The following is a 25,649-nucleotide window of genomic DNA, read 5'->3' as shown; positions in this document are numbered from 1 at the left end:
TGCCAGACGGGGAGCGTGGCATGGCAGGAAGAGGCTGGGTCTGACTGCCGACTCTGCGCTGACGAGCTCCCTAGAGCCCCCGAGCCGCAGTTCCAAGTGAGTAGCATGGCCTGCGCCTGAGGTCCCAGCTGGCCGTCCCAGGAGCAGTGGGCCGGGGGCCCGTCTGTGGCCAGGGGACCAACCGCTGTCGCATACTTGGATGTCCCCTCTTTTTTTTTTTTTTTAAAGATTTTATTTATTTGACAGCGATAGAGACAGCCAGCGAGAGGGGGAACACAAGCAGGGGGAGTGGGAGAGGAAGAAGCAGGCTCATAGCAGAGGAGCCTGATGTGGGGCTCGATCCTGTAACGCTGGGATCACGCCCTGAACCAAAGGCAGACGCTTAACCGCTGTGCCACCCAGGCGCCCCTTGGGTGTCCCCTCTTATTTATTCATTCCTGCGTTTCCTCCCTACCTTTATCTCCACCCCCCGCCTGTCCCCCGCCTGCCCCCCAGAGCTCCCAGGGGTCCCACAGAATGCTTCCTTAGCCACAGCCCCGGCCTTCCCCTCCTTCCCCTTCACCCACTCCGGGGAGGCTGCCAGCTGTGTCCCGGACACGAGCCACCCTACCCCCCCCATCTGACCCTCGGGACTGTTCCCACAATGGAGCTATTCTCGTCGGCTCTGCCAGGCGCGCGGAGCCTGGTGTCCGGCGCTCCCTGACTCCTCGCTGCTGGCCCCCCCTCGGCCTCTGCCAGAGCAGGCCGGGGAGACCGCAGGGGGTCCACGCCCTGACCGTCGGCCCGGGTTTGCTCTCCAGGGAGGACAGGCACGATGACCGGCCGCCCGCCCCTGGAGCTGTGGCAGCCCCAGGCGGTGTCCATGCGCGAGCGGCTGGGCATCGGGGACCAGCCCAACGACTCCTACTGCTACAACTCGGCCAAAAACAGCACCGTGCTGCAGGGGGTCACCTTCGGGGGCGTCCCCACCGTCCTGCTCATAGACGTCGGTTGCTTCCTGGTGAGACCCCTCCTGAATCGTGTCCCCCTCCCCCTGCCCCTGGGCCTCGTGGGAAGGTCAGGTGAGGAGCCAGGCATACCTGAAGGTAGAGGCCAGCTCTGCTGCTCACCTCCTGTGACCGTGACCCGTGACCACGGCCTCTGTACAGCAGACGTCATGGTTCTTACCTCCGGGATTTCTGGAGAAGATCCAATTGCGCTCTGCAGGGAAAGAGCCCACGTAGCTGTGCCTTTGATGACGAGTGTCCCCCGGGTTAGCAGCCTGTCACATGGGGAGGCCTGGGGCGGGGGGGGGGCCTTCCGTAGGGACAAGAGGTGTGAATGGAAGGTGTGGGTTCGAATTAGAGTGGCCGCACCTCCCAGCTTAGAAACATCACTTCCTGTCCCCACTGGGTCCTGGGCCTCTTAGGGGATCAGCCGTGGAGAGAAGGACAGACCTCCGAAAAGGCCCACCTTACTCAGAGCTGGCCTGTGCAGTGGCCTCTCTTTAGTGTAGACCTCCTCGTTCCCAAACACCCCCCTAGGTGTGAGGTATATCATCTTTCTTCCCTGTGCCGAGCCACCTTTGGTCAGGGGGCAGGTACTGGGGTCAGACACACCTTCCTTTGCCTGCCCCTGGGCTGGCCGGTGCCTCCTGATGTCTTCTCCCAATGTGTGACAGAGCCCATCAGAGTAAATGGGGTGGGACGGGGGTGGAGGGTGTAGACACCCCACTTTGGGCCAGAGGCTGGGCTTGGGTGGGCCTGGGAGAAGGGACTGGTGTGGCCTGAGGGCCCCAAGAGAAAGGGGTGGGTATAAACATAAGTAGCGGGCACGAAGATTATTCCTGGGAAGGGGGGGGTGTTCTCCCGAGGATTCAGATCTTCCCCGTTCCTCTGCTGTGGACTTGTCCAGGCTGCGATGGGACCCACATGCCCCTCTGCTTGCTTCTGTGAGAAAGGGCTCCGGGTCTTGGAGCCGAAACCCATTTGTAGGTTGAGCCTCGGTGGGTGGGGGGCGGGGGGAGGATTGGAGTGCGGGGATGGCGTCGAAGGCTGGTTGGATTCATGGAGGGGGTCCCCGGAGACTGCGGGTCAAGGAGAGACGTCTGGAGTGGGAGGTGGCCGTGGCTGAGGAGAGAGTTGCTGGCGGCGGTGGATTTTTATCATGGGGCATTCTGGGGTGCAGCTGGGAGCCAGAGGGGCCTGGAAAACGTGGGCGCGTGGGAAATGTCCACACCCCAAGAAGGCAGCGGCCGGGGCAGGAGGCCAGGCACTTGCCCGCAGCCTTCAAGTTTTCCCTTCGCGACGTGAGTCACCTGCATCTGGAGATGGTATCGCTGCCTCCCCGCCCACCTTGAGCTCATTCCTCAGCGAGCAGGCGCCCAGCCGCTCTGGGATGCTGGATTTAGGGAGACAGAACCGACATTTAGAAGCTCAGCTCTTGACTGGGGCTGGCAGGGTTGTGCTAATGAAAAATGGCTCTCAGCCCCCCTGAACCTTGAAGGGAGGGAGCCTGTCCAGGGAGCGGGGAGAGGCCAGAGCGGGTCTGAGGCCCGGCCAGAGCGGAGGTGTGGGGAGGGAGGAGAGAGCTAGAATGCAGATCTTCGAGAGGGGTTAGAGGGATGAGCGCAGGGCCCCAGCTGGTGGAGGCCGAGCCGCCGGAGCACCAGGTCCTCAGTGGCACGGCCCCATCCTGGAGAACCAAACACCAAGCAAAGGTGTCACCGCTGCTGGCTCAGGCCCGGGCTTGTCATTAAACATGCACGTCTGTGTCAAGTGAAGAGGGAGGCTGCTCCCCAGGGCAGCTGTGGGGCCGGAGCTCGTCCTCCTGCTCAGGAGCAGAGGAAGGCCAGGCAGGGCTGGGGAAGGTCGTGGCTGTTGATGCCGCCCTGAGAGCAGAGAACAGGGCCAATGCGTGGGACGAGGAGGACACCAGGGGAAGCCCAGTGCAGTGTGGACGGCTGTCGTGCCTTGGGCACCGGTGCCAGCAAAGGGGGTGGGCAGAGCATCGGACCGACCGTGGAGCTGTGTGGCCTTGTGCAGCTCTGCACCCTTTCTGGGCCCTCCCAGCCCTGCTGACCTGAGGCCAGTGGGCTTTGCCTCTAAGACACCTGTCTCTCTCTAATTAGAAGTCACCTGATTTGGTTTCTTTTCTCCTTTTAGTGTTTAATTTTGGTGTTTTCCATCATAAGAAGGAGATTCTGGGATTATGGCCGCATTGCCCTGGTGTCAGAAGCAGACAGGTAACCAAGACACGTCACTTCCAGTGTGTGTGTGTGTGTGTGTGTGTGTGTCACTGGGACCGGCTGGCGGACCACACGTGACGCTGGCGCTCGATCGTGTTGCTGCCAGGCCCGTGCGAGAAGTGCTGTTGGCTTCAGGCTGTGGAGGAAATCCAGCTCTTTGCCCACGCGGGGCTTTCATCATCACCTGAGAGGGGTGCCAGTTGTCTTTCCCACCTTGAATATTTTCAAGTGTCTCCTTTTTGAGATGAGCTAGCTTGGGGCTGGGGACGAGGTGAGGCGGGTTAGGGGAGCTGCCCCTGTCCTTGCTCAGGGTCGGCGTGGGCTGGTGGCCCTTGCTTGGCCAGCGGCAGGTGAGTCTGTGACGGAGCAGGGCCCCCCTTGGCCAGACCCCCCGGGCTCTGACAGCTCATGACACCCGAAGGGGGGATTGGATTCTAGGCCTGCGCATGGCATCTCGAACCCCAGCTGCTGCCATACGGCCCGGACCTTGTGTCAGATGCAGAATAGGAAGCCGTGGGGGCAATGCACGTGTGCCCAGGCCGCCCCCGCCTCCTTGGGCGCTCGCCAGGCGACACCCGCCGCTCTTGCTCCACGGGCCGTTGTGTTGAAACATGGTCCGTGCGGGAGGGGCGCGGCATGTACCCACACCTTCCTTCCCTGCGGCCTCAGCGCTGGCACTTGTGAAAGCAAAGGCACAAAATACTCACGTCCCTTACGACCAGCAGTGCCGTGGATTGGATAAAATATGGCATTCATTCCGAGTTTTATTTAACACTTTGGGATGCAGATCGCAGACATCGGCACTCTGACGTCCTTTAGGTAGACCCGTCGCGGTGCTGGGGCCCCAGGGTGCGGGGCGCAGGGGCGGCCTGCTAACGCCCGAGCCGTTGTCCCTCGTCCCCGTGAGGTAAAGTTTCACGTCTCACATGCCCAGGTGTGGTCATCGCCCTTGTCTGCACGTTTCACGGGCCGAGTTACATTTTGTGCCAGACTTTGAGCAGGGCTCGTAGCTTTGGTCCGGAGCTCTACGAGGTGGCAACGTACTGGACGTCTGTGGTAGACTTTGAAAAATAATTTTCTGTCTTTCTTCCCTTTTGTGTTTCTAGTGACTCCAGATTCCAGAGATTGTCGTCATCTTCCTCTTTCGGGCAACAAGATTTTGAAAGCGAGCTGGTTGGTATCGCAGGGAGTGGTGCGGCCGTGGCCGTGGCCGTGGTGGGGGCGGGGAGGGCTGTCGCGCACCTGTTCAGCAGCTGACTCGGGACCTTGTGTCCTGAGTGGCCAGTGCTGGTGACAGCTCTTTCCGGCACCGACCAAGCCCCCTGGATGTAGGATGTATGCAGGGAAGACGCAGCTGGGGGGCCCAGGACGGGACCAGCTCTCAGGCAGAGGGCTCCTGAATCCCCTGTGGTTCTAGCACTCATCTCTGTGATCACACTCAGGGACAAGTGTGACAGCTCGTTGTTGACTTGCTGCTGGCTTGAGCCACATGTGGGCAGGAACCATGCCTTATCCGGCCCTGTCTCCCTGAACGGATGACGACCGAATGCGTGTGTCTCCCGGCCGGGGGGACAGCCCAGCTTGAGGGAGAATTATGTGTAAGAGACGCCGTGGACTGTAAAACCTACAGCCCCCCTCTTCCCGCCATAACCCCACTCCGGGGTGGACTGTCCCATCCGTCAGGCGTGTTTCCCTGCGTCTGTCCCACGTCTCAGCCAGTCATTCGGGGCAACCAAACAGAAGCCCACAGAAGCTTCTCCATGGCTGCCCTGAGCTCCCGTCAGCTCTCTCTTCAAGTTTAGCATTTGCCCCTGGAGCCTGTATGATTCCGCAAATTGTCAGAGCTTAAGAGGTTCTTACAGGCATGGGGTGCCTGTCCCAGAGGACTGGGAGCGTGGAGACCCTGTCGGTTTGGGGACATGCGGTAGCTTGCTGAATCTGGGATGAAGTGTTGCTTTCACACCGTGGGAGCTTAGGGGTGGTTATTTAATGTCATAGACGATCACATCTGCCTCCCAGAGACACACATGTTCGCGGCTGACCCCCGCTTTCTGCATTTGCAGGGATGCTGCCCCTGGCTGACCGCCATCTTCCGCCTGCAGTGAGTATAGCCCAGGAGCACCGGTGCCTGCGTGTGGGTGGGAGTGGGAGTACGGGGGGTGTTTGGGTGGGTTGTTGCATGTTTGACCAGTGAGGAGGAAAGAGCCAAAATGCCCAACCCCGAGATGGGGTCTCTTAGCTGCTTCTTGGCTAAGGTCCAAAGCAGTATGGGAGGGCTGAGAATAGGGGGCCCCAGACAGCCTCTGCACAAGCCCGTGAAACTAATTTTTTGTGCTTTAGGCAGGATCAATGGCTCCTTAGTATTTAACACCGGCAGGCCTGGAAGGAGGCTCTTCCCGGCAGGCTTCCGTGTCTGATTTAGTGCAAAGAGGAGAAATAATGATGCTTTAGTACATTTGCCTCACTGGGTTGAAAGCTGACTTGTTTTTATAATGTGGGGCCTGCGGAGAAAAATCCTATCAAGCTAGGATCTGCAGCGATCGTAGGGGGCACCCTTTCAGAGTGCCGAGACGTGAGAAGGACCTCTCGGAATTGATGATACACGGCAGTTATGGGATGCTGGGGACGGCCCTCTCTGTGGGCCTCAGTTTCCCCGCTGTACAAGGGGGCCCAGGATGACATGGTGGGAGAGGTGGATTTGCCAACCCCACCCTTCTCCACTACTGCAAAATCGTGTCACTAGGAGGCATTTCTCCTGAGGCTGGAAGTCATACGGCAGAAGGAAAAGAATCAGTAAGAAGAAATTTGAGGTCACCTAGAATCCTCCCCCTGAGAGATGCCCAGGGCATGTTCTTGGGTTGGCTACTGTAGGAGGCGGTGGCTGGGTGGGGCTCAGGCCATGCCCCTGCCCCTGGGCTGGGGACCCCACCCCCCTGGACCCGGCAGGGCAGCACCGGACCCTGACTCATCATTTCCATGGTAACCTGCAAAGGCTGTGGGCAGATCTGCTCTGCAGCCGGCTCCTCTCCCTATGCCCCGTTTTTGTGGTTCTGTGTCCCCTTCAGTCCCCGCCCCCCCCGCATGGACACGCATTTCTCATGGAGAGGCTGTCCTGGGGACTGCCCTATATCCTGCTTTGTCACCATGATGCTGTGTCAGATGTGTTTCCCATCTCAACTCCCTGGGTTTTTCTCCTCTTTTCCTGTCCCAGAAAGGACAACACTTTGACGTTTTTGAGGCTACAATTTAATTCTAACAGCCGCTCGCGGCCCCAACATTACAACTGACATTCAAAGAGGCCCACAGGTTCCTTAGAATTCCCTTTCCCAGCAAGATCCCAACAAGATGGGGAAGTCAGACGTGTCCCAGAAACACTGTGGATGAGAATTGCTCATTCATTGGTTCGTGTCTTCATCACTGCTCGGTCCCGTCTTCCTTCCGGAAGCCGGACCCCTGGGGCACCTCCCTGCCAGGAGAGTAGGAAAGAGGGAGATTCCCCTGTCTGCTTCTGTGGCACAGAAATCTGGCTGTCGGCCCCTGGAATTTTCCAGGTCCCCAAGCCAGCTGGAGCTTCCAAATATGGCACCCAGGAAAGGGTGGGGCACCTGTGGGGCCCCTGCACCCCCCCCCCCCCCGGCAGGATGCAGGGAGAAGTCGGGGCAGCAGAGGGCCTAGCCCGAATGCTTCAAGGACCGGCTGCCCCGCTGCCTCTCCCTCTCAGATTGCCTGAGGGGGAGCCAGCGGAAAGAGCAGCGGCTGCGAGTCTGGCGGCAGGAGAGCCCCAGCCGCCCTGTTGTCAGGGGCTTATTCATAGTGGCAGGGAGGGGCTGCGGGGTAGCTGAGCTTCCGCACCTCACCCCTGCACAGATGGCTCTGGAGATGGCAGCTTCCCGGGCGCGTGGTGTGGGGCTAACGGGGCAGGCTCGGGAGTCCCCTCCTAGCCATGTCTGCACAAGCCGTGGGACCCGGGACGCTGGCTGTGCCTCCGTGTCCTCGTATGTAGAGCAGTGGGGGTGGGATGGGACCCCGCCTCCCGGGATGGTCCCAAGGATTAAGTGAGGTCACCCGTGGACTGGCCTGTTGCTGCCGCTCACTGAGGTTCCATGTGCGTGTCTTGGCCAGCGATGACCAGATCCTGGAGTGGTGTGGGGAGGACGCCATCCACTACCTGTCCTTCCAGAGACACATCATCGTCCTGCTGGTGGTGGTCAGCTGCTTGTCCCTGTGCATCATCCTGCCTGTCAACCTCTCGGGTGACTTGCTGGGTAATGACCCCTCGTCCTGAGTTGGGCCTGGGCAGAGCCATGGGGCGCTTTGTGATAGGGCGGAACCCCAGGACTCATGCTCCCATTCAGACATGAGTCCTCGGGGTGACTCTCGGAACTTTCCCCTCTGCCCAAAGGTCTGGAGAAGAACCCCCCCAGCCCCCAGCCAAGAGCTGGGGCCCCCTTGTCAATTTCTGATTCTGTCTAAGTAAGAGGAATAAAATGCCAAGATCTGTTGAATCGGGGGCTTTTGGAGAGTGTTTTATACTTTCCTGCCCCCACCCAATTGGGAGGCCATCATGAGTGGGTCTGGAGAATGTTCCTGATGCTCAAAGTCAAAATCGGAACGTGAAACAGTGTTTCCAAGCAACTGCAGGGAGCCAGCTTCCAAAATGCCATCACGAATCCACTTTTCTCTTTTTTTTTCTTAATTTTTTTTTTTTAAAAGTAATCACCCACCGTGGGGCTCAAACTCAGGACCCCAAGAACAGGAGTCGCCCGCTCTGCCAACGGAGCCGGCCAGGCACCACTTCTTATGCCCCGTGATTCTCAGCTTAGGATGACCTTAGACGTCTCAAGGAATGTCGCAGGAATCTCAGAGTGAGAGGGATTCGAACGTTGACTTCCCCACATGGAGGGTTGGGAAGAAGTTATGGGTGCAGCAGAGGCCTTGGTTGGTGGGAGCTCTGAAAAGACAGGACAGTTGGTCAGGGCCTTCTCTGCCGGGCCCGGGGCCCCACACCGAGGCTTCCGTGCCCCCTCCCCCTCCCCTAGCCTGACCCTGGAACTAAGTGTCTTTCTTCTCTGCAGACAAAGACCCTTACAGTTTTGGGAGGACAACGATAGCAAACCTGCAGACCGAGTGAGTATGGGGTGGGGGCTGTGGGGACGTAGAGTGGGGGACCAAGGGGAAGGCAGGTTCCAGAGCCCGGGATGGGCCAGATAGTCCTCAGCTCTTGCACCGACGTAGGAGAGCCCCTCCGCGGCCAGTGCGTGTGGCCTGGGCAGTGACTGCTCTGCAGGGGTTCTAGAAGACACGGAGGACCCTGTGGGTCTGGGTCCTTCTGTCAGGACAGCGCCTGCTCTAAAGGGGCACTGGCCACGAGGCCTCTGTTGGAGGCATCTGCTGGGATGGAGCCACTGACTCTCAGCTCAGCACCGTGAGGGGACCCCGGCCTCAGCCCTGCACCCCCACCCCGGCTTGGGAGCCCAGCCCCGATGGCAGCTGGTCCCCCCCCTCCCCCAGCAACGACCTTCTCTGGCTGCACACCATCTTCGCTGTCCTCTACCTTATCCTCACTGTGGGCTTCATGCGGCACCACACCCAGTCCATCCGGTACAAGGAGGAGAGCCTGGTGAGTGCAGCTGGGGGCGCAGGGGGCGGCCAGAGCCGAGCGGCGCCCCCAGCCGTATGCCCGGGACTCGGGGGCAGTGAGCTTAAATAGTGGGTCTCCGTGGAACCTGGCATGTCTGTGCTCAAGAATGACATTTGCTTTTGTAAAAAAAATTCTCATTATTTTAGAACATGGATTTCCCCCCTCCGTTTTGCCAACTAGCCCTGAAAATTATGGGGTTCGGGCTCGTAGTTGCTGATTCTAAGTCCCTTCTCGGAAGTTGGGACTGCGAGCAGCCCTCTCTCTTTGTAGCCCACAGCTTGATGGGGGAGGAGGAGTGTCTGCGAGCTGGTTCTAGGCCCGGGTCCTCCTCTCATCTGCTGTGTGACCCCATTTGAGTCACTCACCCTCTCTGGGTTCCTTCTCCCTTTCTCATCATGCGAGGGAGGCGTGCAGAATTGCTCTGGAAGTGTATTTGTTGTACAGCCTGGAAGACGATGCTACGGGACAGCATCCGTCAGGGCTCTGCCAGGCGGCAGGAGAACACCTGAGCCTTCCGAGCTCCTGCTGTTTTCTTCAGAGGGGCTTGGACAGGGAGGAAGAGCGGGGCCCATCTGCAGACGGACTTGTCCCGGTGACTTCTCTCCCTGGTGTGTTNGACAGCATCCGTCAGGGCTCTGCCAGGCGGCAGGAGAACACCCGAGCCTTCCGAGCTCCTGCTGTTTTCTTCAGAGGGGCTTGGACAGGGAGGAAGAGCGGGGCCCATCTGCAGACGGACTTGTCCCGGTGACTTCTCTCCCTGGTGTGTTTCTCCGGCAGGTGAGGCGGACCCTGTTCATCACGGGCCTTCCCAGAGACACCAAGAAGGAGACCGTGGAGAACCACTTCCGGTGAGCAGAGCTGCGGGTGGGACAGGTGCCTTAGGGGAGAACTCTGTCTCCTGCTCAGGCGCCCGGGGACCTCAAGAAGGACCTGGCCCTGCCACATGAGCATCGAGTGGCTGCTGGTGCCATGGAAGGGTTCCTGCTGGGGTCGCCTGTCCTCTGCCAGCCACCACGGCCGTCCTGTGTGACCACAGTAGCTGGAGCAGAGGCCAGGGTGTGGGGGCAAATAAACACCCCGAGAACACAGGGAAGATGATCTGCCCTGGGCTTCTCAGCATCAGCTGTGCAGAGCCCGGTGCCCGAGACGCAGCTGGTCTCCGGAGGGGAGGACCTGGGGCTGGCTCCTTCCTCTCGCAGGTGTCTGATGAGGGGACACCTGTGTCTGGAGCCCTGTCCTCACAGAGCTCACCAGTCAGTGAGTCCGAGCTCTCCCCGGGAGGACCTGCTTCCCGGCAGCCCCCGCTGAGCACCTGACCCCAGGACTCCTGCATGTCGGGGGGGATGTGTGCAGGGCTGGCAACAGAGCATCAGGAGAGGGGCGGGTGGGGCAGAGCAGGTGCAGAGGCCCCTGGACCCCCCGGGCTGCGGGCGAGGGAGCCAGGCTTCGCTCTGTCTTCCCTCCGCAGCGGCTCACCAGTCACTAGTCTGTAGTGCGGACCGGGGCGCAGGACGGTGGGACTTGGCAGTGTTCGTGAAGAACGCTACACGCAGTTGTCAAATGAGCGTTTACGATTTATTGACTAACTTCTTCAGAAACTCCAAGTATTTAGAAATATCATTTTATGTAAACACCGGATACGGGCATCCTTTTTCTCTGTTATTGAAACAGCTCCCGAGCGCCCTGCTGGGCAACATTTGAAAACAATCGTTTCGCTTGATGTATGACCTTAAAGACAAAAGAAAGCCCCCTCCTTCCCATCCAGACACTGGGTCGGAGCTTTCCTAGTTGAGGTGGCCCTTTTGGTGGCCGCGGCTGTGGCAATCCCTGGGGACCAACGTGGGCATCTGCCCTGTGGCTGGGATGCTTACACTGGGCTTCTCTTCCCAACCCCGGCGCTCTTCCTGGGACCCGGGCTCGTCCTGCTGTTTAAATCCATGACAAACGTACCTGTGGGCTTTGTCTCTCTCACTAAGATGTACCCAGAAGGGTGCCTGGCATGTGGTGGGTGGGGATGTTGTCAGTCTGGGGAGGGAATGTCGTGCCATGGCGCCAGGCTGCCTGGGTTCGGATCGTGGCTCCAACAGCCACTAGCTGTGTGGCCTGGGGCACAAGTCCTATAACCTCTCCGATCCTTATTTTCCTCATCTGGAAAATGGGTTGAAACCTCCCACGTTATGATGAGGATTAAATTAATCATCTGACGGTATCTGGTCCATAGCAGGGATACGCACGGGATACGTACAAGCATATACGGTCTTACTACGATGGTGAACGTGTGTGCACATGTTTCCTGGGCCGAGGGTCCTTTGCTTTCATTAAACCCGAAAGGTCTGTGACCTTCAAAAGGATCACAGACTGAATAGGGTTTCAGTGATGGTCAAAGGTCGACGTGACCTAGAGCCGACGATAAGTCTCTTCCTCTGGGTGGGTGGGGGATGTCAGCAGTGGTGTCCAGCCTTGGCCAGAAGCGCCTGCTGCTTTACAGCTGTGACAGTCTAAACCTGTCACTTGCAGGCAGTGACTTTCATGCTACTAAAAAAGGCCTCTTCGTATTAAATTTCGAAATTTCCCCCTTTGATAAAAGACAGAGGAAAGATGACTCTGTTGGCATAAAAAAAAAAAGTCTTGGGGACTTGGGGGTCCCTCCTGCGTGGGGGGTCCTCTTTTCCAGCGGGCATCTTTTGGGCACAGGGACGCGTATCCCACGTGTGAGGTGTTGGACGTCCAGCTGTGCTACAACGTGGCCAGGCTGCTGTACCTGTGCAAGGAGAGGTAAGGGGGGGCCAGCACGGGGACCCCCTCCCCGCCGCGGAGACCACACCCTCCTTCCTGCTGGCCGTGGCCCCGGAGCTCCCGGTCGGGAAGGCAGGAGGGCGGCTCTATCCCTCTCTTGTTCAGGAAGCTGAACTCCCGGGTCTGGTGGCAGCCGGTGGTTGGAGGGGGGCAGTGGAGTGCGCCACAGGGTCAGCACGAGGCTGACGTTCGCCCCCCTCCCCCCCCCGCAGGAAGAAGACGGAGAAGAGCTTGAGCTATTACACAAACCTGCGGGCGAAGACCGGCCAGTGGACCCTCATCAACTCCAAGCCCTGCGGCCAATTCTGCTGCTGCGAAGTGTCGGGGTGTGAGTGGGTGAGGCCCGGCCCCGGCAGGAGCGTGCCGCGGGGTCCCTGACCCCTGCACAGGTTCTCGTGGTCACCGGGGGGGTGTGTCCGCTGGCAGGAGGACGCCGTCGCTTACTACACGCGCCTGAAGGACAGGCTGACCGAGAGGATCGCGGAGGAGGAGTGCCGGGTCCAGGAGCGTCCGCTGGGGATGGCCTTCGTCACCTTCCAGGAGAAGTCCATGGCTACCTAGTGAGTGCGACCCTTCTCTGGCTGACGCCCCCCCCCCCCCCCCACCTGTCGGATGCAGGTGGTCCCGCAGATTCATCCCTGCGATTTGCCGGTGGCATTTTCATCTCCTTCCCGGGGTGTGGCTCAGGAGGCCGCAGTCCCTCTGTTGTCTGAGCCCATGTCTGTGTGACAGCTGGTGGGGGTGATTCTTCTGAGCCCCTCTGGGGTTGACAAGGCCTCAGTGTCCCGCTGGGCTCTCACCAGCTGCCCCAGGGATCCCGTTGCCTCTCTGTCCTGCTTTCCACCTGGCGGGACAGATGCCTCCCTCCTTCAGATAGCCACTCTGTACCTCAGATCTTCTGTGCCCGGGCTGCCTGTCCTCGTACAAATGCACACGCTTCCGGGCACTCGGGGCACCCCCTGCTGCAGAGCCGAGGCCTGGGGAGGGTTGCAGGGTGCAGGCTGGCACGGGGAGCTAGCTCCCAGAGCAGTCTCATGGCTGGGGTCAGGAGAGCGCTGGGGACAGCAGGTGGCCACACAGATGCCCCTTCCCCTGCCTTCTCTGCCGGTAGCACAGACCCAGGAACAGACTCTGCCGTGAGCTAGAGCCAGAAGGGCGCTCATGGAAAGAGGGTGTTCCAAGGCAGGAGCAGGGGGCACGGAGATGGCAAGGCTGAGGTGGCTGTCCTGGGGAGGATGTCAGGGTGGGAAGGAGCTGGGGAGAAAGGGCCAGTGAGACCCAGGCCTGGCTGCAGAATGTGCCCACAGTGCGCCCGCCTGTGGAGTGGGTGGAGGGGGTGGCCTGGGGAGGAGCCGTGGGTCGAGGCTGTGCAACAGCGTGGGAGGCAGAGTCAGATGGATGGGGCGCACACGTAAGTGGCAGAGCCTCAGATTCTCTATCTGTAAAGCCAAAGTGCTCCCTGGCTTGCCGGGTTGTTCTGGGGATTAGAATCTTCCCCAGAGGGGGCCGGGCACGGCTTTCCTTAGCATCACCTGTAATAAACTAAAAAAGCCAAGGTCCTGTGCCCTGGGGCCCCGCTCTCGCTGAGTCCCATCCGCCAGGTCTGTACGGGGTCCCTGGGGTGTCCAGACCCTGACCACTGGTGCTTTTCCCGGCAGCGTCCTGAAAGACTTCAATGCCTGCAAGTGTCAGAACCTGCAGTGCAAAGGTGAGCCCCAGCCGTCGTCCTGCAGCAGGGAGCTCCGCACCTCCAAGTGGACGGTTGCCTTTGCCACTTACCCCGAGGACATATGCTGGTGAGCCCTCGGGCCGGGCAGGTGTGGGACAGAGGCCCCTGGGCCTGCTGGGGCTGCCCGGGCACCGGGAAGCCTGGGCGTGAGCTGGAGGTCAGGGAGGTCCGCCCGTGGCCCCTGCTCTTCTCTGGGATGTGTGTGCGTGAGGGGTGTCCGCGCCCCCCCACTTCACTCCAGCAGACCCAAAGTATCTAAAACAGTATCATTGCCACACGTGATCAGCTATTTTTTAGTTGAGATGTTTCTCTTTTTCATACTTAGTATCTTTGAAACAGTGTGTGTGTGACTTGGTTGGGACAGGCCCCCTGCAAGGCTCAGCAGCTCCATGAGCTCAGTGGCTCTGGGCTTTTGTACCCTCCCCCCCACCATGCAACCTTAGGTCAGGGGTCATCCACCTCTCTGGTCCGGGGGCACGCTGGTGAGCTAAGCTGTGTCCACGAGGGCCACTGGCGAGCCCTGAGCGTGATGCCGGGGATGAGGGCAGCCCCAGCAGGGAACCTAGCACAGTTGGCCTCAGTCTCCCCCACCCGCCTGCACCTCCTGTCCCGAGAGCGAGCTTGTCTCCACTGGCTCTAGCTTGGCCCCTGACAGCTCAGCTCTTCGTGTCATAGGGCTTACCAAACTGGGGGGGGGGGTGTTGTCCATCTGTTCTTGGTGGGGTGAGAGCCCAGGAGAGGCTGCAGTGGGGCCCGGGCCCCTCGGTCTCCCGCCTCCCCCTCCCTGCACCCAGCCCCTGGCCCTGCTGGGGAGGCTGTGTCGCTAGTCACTAAGCATCGACGACGTGGCCGAGACGTACTGGGTCGGAGCCTCGTGTTGTCTGACTGGGTGCTCGTGGTATCTATGTGGTGGGTTGCGGCCCCCACGCCGTTGCCGGGTAGTCATGTTCGCGGTGGATAGCCTGTTGCCCTCTGAACCCAAAGGGACCCCAAATTTGACATGGCTGAAGCTGAAAGTCAGTACAGAGCGCTTGTCTGTACTGAGGTCGAGACGAGCCCCCAGCCAGAGCCCCGTCTGGTGTCTTGCTGTGTCTAAATTTGACCTGCTGACCCACCGACTCCGGGGTTCCATTGGCTGGTGGGCAGCCGGAGCCTGGGAGATAAGGCTCCGGGGCCTGTGTCCCCCGCTCTGCAGGAAGAACCTCTCCATCCAGGGCTTCCGCTGGTGGTTCCAGTGGCTGGGGATCAACTTCACTCTCTTCGTGGGGCTGTTCTTCCTGACCACGCCCTCCATCATCCTGTCCACCATCGACAAGTTCAACGTCACCAAACCCATCCATGAGCTGAACGTGAGTGGCCAGGCTGCAAGGCCCCTCCTGCAAGGCTGGCGAGGAGAAGGTGTGGTGGGTGGAACTGGAGTCAAGGGAGGTGGGGCCCTGAGCCCGAGCGGCATCTCCGAGCAGGGGTGAGGCCAGCGGTGCACATGCCCAGAGGACGCTCCTGCTGGGGTCTCTGCTGGGGCTGCCTCACCCCTGCACCAATGGCCCCGTAGACACAGCTTAGCTCACCAGCGTATCCCCCAGGCCAGACAGGTGGCTGGTACCTGACCTGGGGGGGAGCTGGGTAGGAAGGAGTGACAGGTGCTTCACGGAGTGGGGCAACAGGGTGTGATTTTTTTCTTTCATGTTCCAGCGTCTGATAATCTTGTGACAAAGCCATTGAGTCTAGGTAGGAGACAAATGATTTTTTAAACTTGTAGATAAATGGAGAATAGCTAAACACTCCCTAAGTGGGCATCGGCTTAGAAAGGTATTGGTTTCCCATAATTAGCTCTGCTGAAGTGTCGCCCAAAATCTATTTTCTTGTTTCCAATTCCGCTTGGCGTTCAGTTCATCACGCTCTGGGAAAGCACGAGGGGCTGGATGGTCTGAGGCCCTGGTCCTCGCCCTGCCGTCGCCTGGCTGATGAGCTCTGAGCCTTGGATTTTCATCCGACGGCAGGAGTGCTGGCACCTGCCCCAGCATCCTGGCGGGGCTGAGGCGATGGTGGCCTCACAAGCTCACGTGTGGCCGGGGCTCTCTGAGCGGATGTGGTATTAGTATGATACAAAAACACACAGCGGGGACTACACAGTTTTGTTTAGAATCGAAGCCTGTAAATGTTCACACCTTTGGCGGTCTTCAGATGTACGGTCAAGGCCTGTTCCTTGGAGGGTCGATGGGCTGAATGGAGCCCCCTTTTCTGTTCTCCATAAACCGGTTTTGGTTTCTTGTAGTAAAGCCAGAATCTACAGGTCCTTGCCGCCATTCTAAGGACAGACCCCTCCCACATCTCTGGTCCCTCCGTGTCCCTTCATTCCCTCTCATCTAATTCAGTAACTTTTTAAAAGATTTATTTATTTGAGGGAGGGGCGGGGGAGGTGGAGAGGGAGAGTTCTAAGCAGACTCCCCGCTGAGCACGGAGCCTGATGTGGGGCTCGATCTCATGACCCTGAGATCACGACCTGAGCTGAAACCAACAGTCGGAGGCTCAAGTGACTGAGCCCCCCAGGTGCCCCTCGTTCAGTAACAGTTTTTAGAAATTGGCCTTATCGAGTCTTCCTGCTGTATGCCACTTCAAGAGATTTTCTATTGTTTTGCTCATTTTCTCAGGGAAAGTACTAAGCCGGTCGGTCGGTGCGACCACAGTCGAGAGCGCAGTGGGCGCACACAGGATCAGGCTACCGCTGGGGCGGCGGCAGCTGAGCAGCCGGGGGGGGGCCCAGCTTCGGGGTGCCCGCTGCCCTTGGCGGCACTGTGGGGTGTGTAGGGAAGCCAGGGGAGATCAGTGGTGTGTGAAGTTCCTTTCTTTGCTCCAAAGAGCTGTACTGATGTCCAGGGCGGTCACGGCCTGTTCAGCCAACATGATGGAACACCTACCTTGTACCAGCGTCGGCTCCGGAGGGGTGGGGGCAGCACGACCAGGAGGTCACCGCCTCGCCGTGCCCACAGCCCCTGCACCTGTCTCCTCAGTGGCCCTTGTTTTCCAGGACCCCATCATCAGCCAGTTCTTCCCGACCCTGCTGCTGTGGTCCTTCTCGGCCCTGCTCCCCACCATCGTGTGTTACTCCACGCTGCTCGAGTCCCACTGGACCAGGTGAGTGAGCAGGGCATGCGCCCGCCCTGCCCCCAGGGCAGCGGGCCCCAGGAGGGGCCTCCCGGGCCCCTGGAGCGCTTGGCGACTGGGAGGACCCACCTGTGACTCCCGCAGGTCAGGAGAAAACCGGATCATGATGTCAAAAGTCTACATATTCCTGATCTTCATGGTGCTGATCCTGCCGTCCCTCGGCCTCACCAGGTACCCACCGCCCGCTCTGAATTCACGTCCGGGGCGCATCTGGGGAGCTCTGTCCCCGGAGAAGGGAAGCGGTCTGCGAGTGCATGCAAATCCCTGACGACGTTCACGCCCGTCCCGCCCACTCGGGGTGCCCTTGGGCTGGCTCACTGTTGTTCTGGGGATACGCTCTTCCTTAAACGGACCATCCCCTTGGGGAAGGGAGACTCTGTTTACTTTAAGTGGCCGTGACCAGTTACACTGCAGTAAGTAGCATCTTGGAGGAGAAACGTGGGTTTGGAGGTTCCGGCTGATGCTTAGAGCGCAGACACATGGAAACGTGTCGTGAGCCCAAGGAGCGCGGGGACAGAAATTCTCACGCATTCTTTTTTTTTTTCCCCCCAGTCTGGATTTTTTCTTCCGGTGGCTCTTCGACAAAACTTTCTCAGAGACCTACATCAGGCTGGAGTAAGGACAGGCCACGCTGCGTTTGGGAGTCGCCGTCCTGGGGACACGGCCCACGGGGGCTGGCTGTGGCTGCATCGGGGGGCGGGGGGACGGATATTCTGTGCTCCCGAACAGTCCTCTCCTCCTGCAATCCTGGGCCTGGTGCCTCCCCAGCACTCCTCCCAGGCGCCTGATGGGGCCAAGGCTGGGCAGAGCCTTTGGTGGGCACTGTGGGAGCTGACCCACTTTGTGCCACATGTGCCGAAACGTGGTTCATCCCTAAGGCTGAAACTCCATTAGGGGCCATCTCGTTCATTCTCTGAGACGTTCCTGAGAGCGGAGCCACTCGGGGAGGAGAGGGATGATGAGCCCTGTGGAGGCCCCTTCCGTGGTTGGGGGAGAGGCTCCCAGGCCTCAGCTCACTGACCGCCCCCCCCCCCACGGCTTCCCAGGTGCGTCTTCCTGCCCGACCAGGGCGCCTTCTTTGTGAACTATGTCATCGCCTCGGCCTTCATCGGCAACGGGATGGAGCTGCTCCGGCTGCCCGGCCTCGTCCTCTACACCTTCCGCATGTTCATGGCCAAGACGGCGGCTGACCGCAGGAACGTCAAGCAGGTACAGGGGCGTGGTGGGCAGGGCCGGCGTAGACTGCCTCCCGGGAACCCAGCCTCAACGCCGTGCAGCTCCCTGGGAGTCTGACCCCGAAGCCTGCGCGAGGTGGGGGGTCACTGTCCCATCTGCCCTAAGCATCCCCTCCGCCCTCTGCCCTCCGGGGCCCCGGGCCTGCTGGGTAGATGCGATCGGACCAAGAGAGCCACGAGGGGCCTGCGAATTCTTGTGGCCTGGGTGGGAGCCCAGTGAGGCTGGGGGCTGCGGAGGGCAGACAGGACCCCAAGAGGTGGGGGTAGCTGGGCGCCTCCCATTTCTGAGTCATCCACGCTGTCCCCCGGCGGCCCGGACTGAGCTCCTCGCCCCCTCCGTCCAGAACCAGGCGTTCCAGTATGAGTTCGGGGCCATGTACGCATGGATGCTGTGTGTCTTCACTGTCATCATGGCCTATAGCATCACCTGTCCCATCATCGCGCCGTTTGGTGAGTGGCCGGGGCAGGGGCCCAAGTCCCACTCCATCTGGGCACCTGAGCGGCCCTGCCGCTGACCGCCTGCTCTGGCTCCGGCCCGTGCTGTTGAGCCTCCCAAGTTCTCCCACGTCACGCTCGACACAGGCCTGCCAGGCGGGTCTGCTGTCTGTCCCCCCCCCCCGTCACAGATGAAGCACCCAGTGTGACAAAGGAGTGGACCCGGGATTTGACCTGGGGATCGTTAATGTCTTGCCACTAAAATAAACATCAGGTTCCCGGGTTTTGGCACCAAAATAAGTATAAAATTAAATAAAATGAACATCAGGAACTGCAGACAAATGGAAGATTCTGGAAGGAAACAGAACACCCAAGAGACAGTTGGCCTTGCTAGCTGAGGTTTCGGGGCAGGGGAGGTTTCAGTTTTCCTGTATGCTCTTGAACTATTTAAAAAATCTACAGCATCACTCCTCAAACCCAAAACAGTTTTGTAAAGAGCATGAGACGATCAAAGAGGCAGCACCCGCCTTCTGTGCTGCCCCTGGGGCAGGACCCTCGGGCACCTGCCGCCTGTGGGGTGCAAGGGGTCAGCGTGGGTGGGGAAGGGAAGGAGAGCAGGGGAGCCTTGCGGGATGGTGGGGGGCTCGCATGGGAGGGCCCAGGACGACGTTGAGGCCGGGCATCTGGTGCAAAACAGCTTCTTTCTGCAAAATGACCCTAGAATTTCCATGTTTCCTAGGGACGAAAGTGCAGACACCCCTACTCCTTGGGTCAGGGAGAAGCTAGGAGGGGGGAGCAGAGGGAACGAGAACACGAGCAACCAGGTTCTGCATCTAGCCCTGCTTCGGCTCCCTGCGGTCGGACCGCAGAGCCGGCCCCAGGAGGCGGGAGGCGGGGGCCCAGCCCGGCCCGCGGCTCATGGCCCGTCTCGGCAGGCCTCGTCTACACCCTGCTCAAGCACATGGTGGACCGGCACAACCTCTACTTTGCCTACCTCCCGGCCAAGCTGGAGAAGAGGATCCACGTGGCGGCCGTGAACCAGGCCTTGGCCGCTCCCATCTTGTGCCTATTCTGGCTCTGTTTCTTCTCCTTCCTGCGCCTGGGTGAGGGGCCCTTCTGCCCAGGGCGGGCTGCGGGGCGGGGGCAGGAGGCAGCCCCGGGCCTCACAGTCCCACCTTCGCACCAGCCCGTCACATCCCTCACCTTGGTGTCCCATCAGAACACGGTGCCCGGGGTAGGGCCGGTTGGGGCCGCATTTCCTGCCCACCTCCCGAACTGGCCGGAGCCTGGGGGACCCTGGTGACCCCAAGTCAGGGGAGAAGCTGACCAGAGAAGGCAGCCCCCCTTATCTGCGCTGAGGGCCTGAGCCAGAGCGGGGCAGGCTGGGCCAGGCTGCCGTTTGGGGCACGGGTGGGGCTGGGTCCTCAGCACCGTGGGAGCCCCACGAGACGTGGATGCTCTCGGGCAAACGAGAAAGGCAGCAGGGGTGTGACCGTGCCCCAGTCAGGTGGGGGGCCTCCATCCCACCCAGCCCGGGGCACTGGGGCCCGCCTGGGGCCGGCCCAGTGAGCAGGCGCACAGAGGAACATTGACTTGGGGTCCCAGTTCCTGACATCTGACCAGGGATAATGCCAGCCATTCAGCGGGTCCCCCCGGGTACTCCTGGCTAGGACGAGGGAGAGGTCACACACGGTTGCCGCACCCGCTGTGCCCCTCCAGCACGCCTGGTGTCCCTTTGTCCCCAGGCCTGAAGGCCCCCCTCACCCTGTTCACCCTCCTCGTCGTGTTGCTCACCATCGTGGTGTGTGTGGCCTACACCTGCTTCGGATGTTTCAAGCACCTCAGCCCTCTGAGCTACAAGGTAGGGGCCCCGCCGCCGGGAGGGGGGGACGCAGGCTGGGGATACGCTCCCCACCTTGCCACGCCCCAGCATGTCGGCCGCCTTCTCCAGATCGAGTTTATCCGCGGGGAAGGCGTGGGTGGCTGGGTGCGATGTGTGGCCTCCCTTCCCACCTCTTCCCTGCTCCCCGTGTGCCCGCCCCCCCATCCTCTGCTGCAGGGAGCCTGGTGCCAGCCGGTACTGTCATCCCGGGTGTGAATCGTCTGTTTGTCTGGAGGGTGCTAGTTCGGGGAAATGGGTTTGTTGATCATGGTGTGTCTTTGCTGTTGCCTGCAGACGGAGGACTCGGGGAGTGGCAGAGGAAGTGAGGCCGAGGCCCCCAGGCCAGCACCCTTCACGGTGAGTCCTCCTTCCCCAGGCAACGAGCATCAGTGGCTCCCGGTGGCACACAAGTGCCTTGATCATGTGGCAGCCAAGGTTCCAGAAGGAATCTCTAGTCCTGCGGGATGCTTCCCCTGCACGGGGGGAAGCCACATTCCAGAAGCAGTCGCTGTTCCCTGTGCAGGTGAAGCCCCGTTTGGCCAAGATGCTGCCCCGCCCCTCGTTTCAGCTTCCGTCCTGGCTCCTTCGCTGCGGGTGTAAGGCCTGCTGCGCTAGGGCCTTTCCCAGAGCAGTGTGGCAGGGGCCTGGGGGTGAGAAGTGAGCAGGACACAGGGTTGTCCCAGCGCCAGCCGTGTGAGGCCCCCGGGTTCCCCGAACAGAGCCAGGGCTGGGCCAGAGACCCAGGTCAGGGCAGCCTTCTCTCCAGCCCCCGCCTCCCCAGGCTCAGGTGCTCGTATGGCTGGCTGACGGTCCTCAGACCAGCCCCAGGAGAGAGAAGGTTCTCGGATTCGTTCCCCGGAGGACACCTGCCCCTGCAGACAGGGAGGAGGCAGGGCAGGTGCATGGCCTGAACCGCCTTCTCAGCCTAGCTCTGGGGAGGCCCAGTGGGGAGTGGGGGAGGACCGGGTCCAGAGTCTCATGCCCGGCTCCCTACTCCGAGCACTCAGGCCCCCCATTTTCTGGCAGCCCTACATGCCCCGGATTCTGAACGGCTTGTCCTCAGAGAGAACAGCCCTGTCCCCACAGCAGCAGCAGACCTACGGTGCCATCCACAGCATCAGCGGGACCGTCCCTGGGCAGTGCCCAGCCCGGGACCCCGGGGACAGTGAGAGCGGGGCGCCTGCCTACCAGGAGGCCTGAGGGCGGCCGGGCCAGGCTCAGAGCTGGAAAGGAGACCCAGGTGGGAAAGCGGCTTGACTCAGGCCCCAGCCGAGCCCAGGACGACGTGCCATCCGTTTTAAGCACAAGTGCTCTTGAGAGCTGGAACGGGAAAGGTGCTCCTGCCCTTGGCCGAGGACGACAGGCTGGGACTTCCCGGGTGGTGAGCGGCGGCCTCTCTGGTCATAGCCGCGGGGTAGCAGGTACAAGGGAGAGTGGAACAGTGGAGAAGCCCCCCTCGGAGCCCCCAGCTCTGGGCACACAACCAGCGGATGACCAAAGAGCCCGCGGCAGATCCAGGCTGGAGATGGGATCCAGATGATGGCTGGGGTTCATTCCAGCTCCCCCCTCTCCAAATCCAGCCCTCCCCCTCCGATCCTGGAGTCCACAGGGAGGCAGTGGGCCAGTCCGGGTGGGGTGGACTGTGACCCGGGCTGGAAGGACAGGTGGCCCCTTCCTTTTTCTCCCTGCTGGGACGGGGACTGGCAGCCTCCCATTGCCTCCAGGGGGTGCCAGAGACACACGGGGCCAGGTGGGGTGTGGACCAGGCCCCCTGCAACCCACCCCAGCCTCACCCAGCCTCAGGCCCTGCTCCCTGCTCTGAGCTGCCCAGGACACTGGGAGGGGTAGACCGTCCTGGTGGCCCACAGGCCTGTCCCGCCCTTCCCAGCAAGGGTCCTTGAGCGGGGTGCCCTCCCCAGCCCAGACCGCAGACTGGCCAGCTGCCCGGGTGGGGGGCACCCCTGTGGGATTGGGGCATGCCCATGTCACCTGGCTCCAGCCACTCTTAGGAATAAAATCAATCATTTATCACTGACGTGCGTGTGGGAGCGCTCATGCAGGCAGTGAGCAGGGGGCCGGCAGGGGCGGGGGACGGGCATGGGGGTGTACATCATCGCCAAGAGAAGACTGGGGGCTCCCTGCTCCTGGGGAGCAGCCCTGGGAGGCAGGGTGCAGCTGTGGGCGAGGGAGCCTGGGGGCGGGGGTGGCTAGCCCCGCGGGCATCAGCGCTGTTCCAGCAGCCCCACGAACTTGCAGATGTCCTGGGCCAGCAGCTCCGGCTCCTCAAAGGCGGCAAAGTGGCCCCCGCGGGCCATGTAGGAATAGGAGATGAGATTCGGGTACTTGAACCTCACCCACTTTTCGGGCACGTGTATTAACTCACAAGGGAAGGCAGCAAAGCCTGTGGGCACGTGGACCTTCATCCTGGAAGGGACAGAGATCCCACTGAGGGGCGAGGTAGCATCCTGGTCCCCTTAGGTCCCCTGCAGCAGGGGGCTTCAGGATGGGGGAGTGAGGGGGTCCATTCACCCACCCACAGGGAGCCAGAAAAAAAGGACAGACCCAGGGTTCTCACCACCCGCCTCGATTCCAAGCCACTAAGGGCCTTCTTCTCCAGAAGGGCCGGGTGGGCTGGAGAACACGCAGGCTCTCCACAGGCTGAGGGGGATGGACAGTGGCCAGGCACCCCCCTCCCCCCGGCCTCATTCCCCTTTCCCTCCGAAGCCACCCGAGGGGCCGGATGTCCCAGAACCGCCCATGCCACACCAGGCCAGCATCCTGGCCCCCTGGCAGCCCGGCGTCCCCTCGGTGAGCTAACTGCCACCGTGTTCTCATCCCAGGCACCCGGGAGGCCAGGCTGTACGGTCCCGCCATCAGAGGTCCTCCCTGGGGGTCAAGGGCAGGTGCCCGCCAGACTCACCGGTCATGCTTGTTGGCCCTGAAGCCCTGGCCCAGGTTCTCCTTGTAGAAGCGCTGCGAGGAGGTGATGCTGCCTGTCGTCCAGTAGAGCATGACGTTGGTCAGCAGCTCGTCCAGCGAGAACTTCCTGCAGAAGCAGCCCCGGAAGGCCCCTCAGTGCCAGGCCTCCCTCCCCTGCCCACACTCCGGTGTCCATGCCACCCAGGCCTGCCTTCCCGCCTCCCCTCCGTCCCCTCTCCCCTGCCCCCCCACTGCCCACCTCCACTTGCCTGCCCCCCATTCAGGTATGGGCTCCTCACTTCTGCAGCCAGGAAGCCAGGGCTCCTCCCTGCTCCCCCGGCTGCGGCCCGGCCCGCTCACTCCCCCCAGAGCCCAGAGAAAGTCCTTTCCTCTGATCGATCCCTCCCTGGGCTCCAGATCACGGTCCAGCACCAGGCGGGCACCTCCCACGCAGCATGTCCACGCCGGATGTGGGCGCCGCATCTCTGCTGAGCCCCTGGCTGACACACAGGCACAGATCCGAGTGCACCCACACACGCGTGCACACACGTCTGCACCCAAATCCACGTGGGCACACACGCGCACACACTCAGAGGCTTCCCTGCTCACTCCCTAGTTCCTACTCCATGAAGGTGTCCCTGTAGTGTAGGGGACAGGTACAGAGGCCTGCCTTGGCTGCTGCCTCCCCCGACCCCCACTGAGCCCTGGCTGCCTCCTCTCCCCACCCCCACTGTCCCCTCTGAGCCCTGGCTATCCCGCTCTCCCCTCCCCCGGGCTGACGTCACTGCCTGAAGGGAGCTACACGCGGCCGCTCCCACTCAGCTCGCTCCGGGCTCTGCGCCAGTTAAGTTTAGCGGATTCCTCGGAAGCCCATTTGCCCAAAACGGCCAATTTGCTGAATTTGCTTGTGTGCGTCCGCCGTTTGGCCATTTTATCCCCGGCACCACATTTTAACTTACGTGAAACCCTAACCCCTGTCCCACTCCCAACGGGTGCAGCTCAGAGCGGGGNGGGGGGGGGCCCCGGGGGGGNGATGACAGAATGGAAACTGGCCGATGAGACGCAAACAGAATCAACATTTAAACCCCCGTGAACCGGCTTTTGGCAAGATGCCCAAGGGCTCCCATCTCCCCCTGAGCTCTGATCACAGCTTGAAAACGACCACACCGACCATCCCCACCCTAGTGCAGTCAGTGATCTTTCTAGAACACAGCGCTGAGCTCATCTGTGCCGTGTCCAGCTGCAGGTATTGGTCGGCAAGGAGCAGGGCCACCCCTTGCCAAAGAGCTGCTGGTGGAGCCCCGTCGTCCCTGGGTCCTGCCTGGTGTGGGGCGGGGAACGGATCCCAGCGTGAGGGCTTGTGCGTGGGCTCCCGATCTGGTGCCTGCACACCCGGCCTCGGCGAGTCAGCCTTTCCAAGAGCACCTCGAGTTTCTATCGCTTCCACCCTCGCTTCTGCTCTTCTCTCTGCCTGAATTCTCTTCTTCCATCCTCTCCACTGGCAAACTCCTACTCAGCCTTCAAGGCCCAGATCCAATAGCATCTCCCTGTCCTTTTCCCTCCCTGTCCCATAGAAGGAGCAAATCCTCCCTTCTCTGACTCACACAGTCTTTCAGAGCTCCTTCGTCCAGTGCGTGTTTGTTGAGCGCCTACTGAATACCTGGCCGCCTTCTAGGTGCTGGGGCTAGAGCACGACCTAGACTCGGTCCCTGCACCCGAGGTGGGTGCCAGCCCCACCTCACCCCACCCCAGCACTGTGTCGGGTGCTCTGTGTGCCCCGAAGCAATGACGAGGGGGATGGGTACTGGAGAAGCTGGATCAGGGCTGACCCTGATGGAGCCTGAGTCAGGCCAGAGGCCCGGGATTCACACACTGAAGAGGCTCTGGCCTCCGAGGCTCCCCGCAGCTGCCTCCAGGCCTGGCTTCCCCAGGTCACCCAGTCAGCTGGCCACAATGCCCGGCTCTCGTGCGCTCGGGAGGGGGAGGCCCTGGCTGCTCCTGCCTCTTGGCCATAAAGGGGCGCACGCTGCCCTCTAGATCCGCTGGTCGGGGAGGCGGCTGGTTAGCAAAAGGAGCACATTCTCGAGCCCTGCGTCCTATTCCTGACCACTCCACGCTGAGGCCTGGAGCGAGTCGCTGGGCCTCTCTGCGTCTCCACTTCCTCATCCGGAGGAACTGGGGCCGTGCTCCCCAGGGTGAGGGTGTGAGGGGCGCCCCGCAGTGGCTGGAACGCGCCGGCCGGGGGCTGGCAGGTGGCCTCTCACCTCTCCAGGCCTCCGTCCTCCAGGTCTCGGAACTCCGGGTTGGTCCAGGTGGAAAACTTCTCCAGGATATAGGCGGCCAGGCCCACGGGAGAGTCGTTCAGAGCGCAGCCTGGGGTGGGACGCAGCGGGGGAGGGACTCAGGCCTGGGACCAGCCAGCGGTCAGGGCCCTGTGTCGGGGTACAGCTGTGCCCTAACTGCTGGGGTGCTCATGCACCCCCATCTACTTAACCCTCGGCCTTGGAACTGGCATGTGAGAAAAAGGGGTAACACTGCCCCCACTGCTTCCGGGGGTCCATTCACTACATGGGCGGCTTCCCATGTTTGGGGCGATTCAGATGAGAAATATGTATGAATGC

The 25,649-nt window shown here is 61.1% G+C and overlaps 2 protein-coding genes across 4 annotated transcripts in view; one reads left to right on the top strand and one right to left on the bottom strand.

The window, feature by feature from the left end:
- On the top strand, nucleotides 1-22,144 carry TMEM63A (transmembrane protein 63A). Of its 2 annotated transcripts, XM_019807460.2 has the most exons (23): nucleotides 1-96; nucleotides 801-1,000; nucleotides 3,144-3,223; nucleotides 4,333-4,399; nucleotides 5,290-5,327; nucleotides 7,349-7,491; nucleotides 8,302-8,353; nucleotides 8,738-8,846; nucleotides 9,645-9,715; nucleotides 11,562-11,642; nucleotides 11,876-11,999; nucleotides 12,090-12,223; nucleotides 13,322-13,459; nucleotides 14,588-14,741; nucleotides 16,421-16,527; nucleotides 16,642-16,728; nucleotides 17,110-17,172; nucleotides 17,604-17,766; nucleotides 18,137-18,242; nucleotides 19,163-19,330; nucleotides 19,973-20,088; nucleotides 20,404-20,466; nucleotides 21,136-22,144. In XM_019807460.2, exons 2-23 carry the CDS (start codon nucleotides 815-817, stop codon nucleotides 21,307-21,309), a joined length of 2,424 nt encoding a protein of 807 aa, XP_019663019.2. In that variant the 5' UTR covers nucleotides 1-96; nucleotides 801-814; the 3' UTR covers nucleotides 21,310-22,144. The 2 variants fall into 2 exon arrangements, with proteins under 2 accessions (XP_019663019.2, XP_034522489.1); XM_034666598.1 differs by lacking the exons at nucleotides 19,163-19,330; nucleotides 19,973-20,088; nucleotides 20,404-20,466; nucleotides 21,136-22,144 and adding an exon at nucleotides 18,967-19,140.
- Nucleotides 22,115-25,649, bottom strand: part of EPHX1 (epoxide hydrolase 1) — a 40,141-nt gene continuing 36,606 nt past the window's right edge. For both annotated transcript variants that reach the window (XM_034666600.1, XM_034666599.1), the window contains 2 exons: nucleotides 23,030-23,155; nucleotides 22,115-22,533 (listed from right to left, as the gene is read on the bottom strand). In XM_034666600.1, coding sequence (XP_034522491.1) covers nucleotides 22,332-22,533; nucleotides 23,030-23,155 — 328 coding nt within the window. In that variant the 3' untranslated portion in view covers nucleotides 22,115-22,331. The remainder of the gene's footprint in view (nucleotides 22,534-23,029; nucleotides 23,156-25,649) is intronic.

Source organism: Ailuropoda melanoleuca, chromosome 8 (assembly GCF_002007445.2).
Source record: "Ailuropoda melanoleuca isolate Jingjing chromosome 8, ASM200744v2, whole genome shotgun sequence".
NCBI classification, from domain to species: domain Eukaryota; kingdom Metazoa; phylum Chordata; class Mammalia; order Carnivora; family Ursidae; genus Ailuropoda; species Ailuropoda melanoleuca.
The sequence above is the reverse complement of the archived record's forward strand: the minus strand, read 5'-3'. Positions and strand labels throughout refer to the sequence as shown.